Genomic DNA, 2,727 nt, shown 5'->3' with positions numbered 1-2,727 from the left:
GTTCATGCCATATGAAGCCCGTTACACTCTTGTAGAAAGGACATGTTGTGCTTTGACTTGGACGGCACAAAAGTTGAGGCATTATCTATCTCCTACACAACATACCTCATCTCGAGAATGGATCTATTAAAGTACATATTCCAGAAGGCCATGCCTACGGATAAGCTAGCCAAGTGGCAAGTGTTGCTGAGTGAGTTTGACATTGTGTATGTAACCCAAAAAGCAATCAAGGGGAAAGCCTTAGCAGATCATTTGGCAGAGAATCCAGTCGATAAAGAATATGAGCCACTTCGAACTTACTTTCCAGATGAGGAAGTCTTGTTCGTAGGAGAAGACATTACAGAGATTTACTCTGGATAGAGGCTATTTTTTGATGGGGCAGTCAACTTTAAAGGTTCAGGAATCGAAGCAGTTTTGGTGTCAGAAATGGGCCAGCATTATCCGGTAACTGCTAAGTTACGTTTCCCATGCACCAATAACATAGCTGAATATGAGGCTTGCATCCTGGGTCTCAGATTGGCACTTGATATGGGTGTTCATGAATTGTTAGTCATCGGAGATTCAGATTTGCTGATTCACCAAGTACGGGGGGAATGGGCAGTAAAAAATCCCAAGATTACTCCTTATGTAGAGCTGGTGCAAGAATTATGCCAAAGATTCAAGGATGTTGGTTTTAGATATATCCCACGGATACAAAATGAGTTTGCTGACACTTTGGCCATAATATCTTCCATGATTCAGCACCCGGATTAGAGTTACATTGATCCTTTGGAAATAAGCTTGAAAGAGCAACCTGCGCATTGCATACACGTGGAAGAGGAGCCTGATGGAAAGCCCTGGTACTATGACATTAAGAGGTATTTGGAATCTGGAATATATCCTGAAGAGGCTAGTAACAACCAAAAGAAGACAATTTGGCGTTTGGAAAAAAATTACTTTCTGAGTGAGGAAATTCTTTTTAGGACGACTCCTGATTTGGGATTCCTAAGATGCGTCGATGCTGCAGAAGCCAATAAATTGATGAAAGACGTACACGCTGGAGTTTGTGGAGCCCATATGAATGGGTTTGTCCTTGCCATAAAGATCCTGAGAACCGGTTACTTTTGGATGACTATGGAAAATGATTGTGGAAAGTATGTGCAAAAATGTCTAAAATATTAGATACACGGAGATTTGATTCGAATGCCTCCACATGAGATTCATGCAATGATTTCACCTTGGCCCTTCGTAGCTTGGGGCATGGATATTATCGGATCAATAGAGTCATCGGCATAGAATGGACATAGATTTATTTTAGTCACCATCGATTATTTCACTAAGTGGGTTGAAACAGAGCCATCACTAAGAAAGCAATTGCAGATTTCATCAGGAATAACTTGATTTGTCGATTCGGAGTGTCGGAATCAATCATTACGGATAATGGGGAAAACTTGAACAGTCACTTGATGAGTGAAATTTGTGATCAATTTAAAATCGTGCATCGCAATTCGACTGCATACCATCCCCAAATGAATGGAGTTGTGGAAGCAGCCAACAAAAATATCAAGAAGATCTTAAGAAAGATGATCAAAAATAATAGATCATGGCATGAGATGTTACCTTACGCTTTGCTAGGGTATCGCATAACAGTTCGAACTTCCACCGGGGCAACCCCTTATTTACTTGTCTATGGGAATGAAGCCGTGATACCTGCTGAAGTTGAAATACCTTCTCTAAGGATTATTCAGGAAGCTGGGTTGAGTAACGAAGATTGGGTCCGTGCTCGCCATGAGAAACTCATGTTGATTGATGAGAAGAGAATGGTCGCTGTATGCATGGTCAGCTATATCAACACAGGATGGTTCGTGCTTTTAACAAGAAGGTGAGAGCTCGAACATTTGAAGTGGGGCAACTAGTTCTCAAGCGAATATTCCCTCACCAAGAGGAGTACAAGGGCAAATTCTCCCCAAACTGTCAAGGGCCATACATAGTTCGCAAGGTACTATTTGGAGAATCTCTTATTTTGTCTGAGATGGATGGCACAGAGTGGACCAAACCAATCAATCTGATGCGGTAAAGAGATATTATGTTTGAACGATGTTCTAGTTTTTGTGTTTTCTTAGTTTACTTGTAATCACCTTTGTAGTAATATTGTTGGCTAGTGTGTAAATGCCTAGAATCCCTTTCTTTTTATGTACGAACTACGTTTGACCTGAATTCCCAAGAAAGGGATACGTAGGCAGCCTATTCGGCTTCGGTCAACCCCTTAGAGAAATTTATCCTTTCTTTTTATGTACGAACTGTGTTTGACCTAAATTCCCAAGAAAGGGCTACGTAGGCGGCCTATGTCGGCTTTGGTCAACCCCTTAGAGAAATTTATCCTTTCTTTTTATGTATGAACTACGTGATAACCTGAATTCCCGAGAAAGGGATACATAGGCAGCCTATGTCGGCTTCGGTCAACCCATTAATTTCTTTTGTATATCCCTAGCGTAGGCCTGAACTACATTTGACCTGATTCCTGCTTCAACGGGATACGTGGGCGCCCCAACGGCTCAGTCATATAACCCCAAGAAAGGAAAACTGGGGTAGAATTTTTGAGAAGGAATCTCAAAAATTCACAAGAGAAGATCGACATCCAACAAAAAGAATGAAGATCAACAAAGACTTCAGATCCACTCGGATTGGTATCATCTCAAACAACTTTAAACTGGGGCAGAAATTTTGAGGTCTTCCTCAAAATTTCTG

General features: G+C 41.3%; 1 protein-coding gene across 1 annotated transcript; it reads left to right on the top strand.

Moving 5' to 3' along the window:
* Positions 1–426: 426 nt before the first annotated feature.
* Positions 427–1,865, top strand: LOC124885783 (uncharacterized protein K02A2.6-like). Its single transcript, XM_047394031.1, has 2 exons — positions 427–545; positions 1,334–1,865. The coding sequence occupies exons 1-2, from the start codon at positions 427–429 to the stop codon at positions 1,863–1,865; spliced, it is 651 nt and encodes a 216-aa protein (XP_047249987.1).
* The last annotated feature ends 862 nt before the right edge of the window (positions 1,866–2,727 follow it).

The sequence above is a fragment of the Capsicum annuum genome, chromosome 7 (genome assembly GCF_002878395.1).
Source record: "Capsicum annuum cultivar UCD-10X-F1 chromosome 7, UCD10Xv1.1, whole genome shotgun sequence".
In the NCBI taxonomy this organism is placed as follows: Eukaryota; Viridiplantae; Streptophyta; class Magnoliopsida; order Solanales; family Solanaceae; genus Capsicum; species Capsicum annuum.
The sequence above is the reverse complement of the archived record's forward strand: the minus strand, read 5'-3'. Positions and strand labels throughout refer to the sequence as shown.

Coding starts and splice junctions, on each gene's coding strand:
- LOC124885783 (XM_047394031.1), top strand. CDS start 427: ATGGGCCAGCATTATCCGGTAACTGCTAAGTTACGTTTCCCATGCACC. Junction 546..1,333: donor GATATGGGTGTTCATGAATT/GTTAGTCATCGG, acceptor GGGTTGAAACAG/AGCCATCACTAAGAAAGCAA.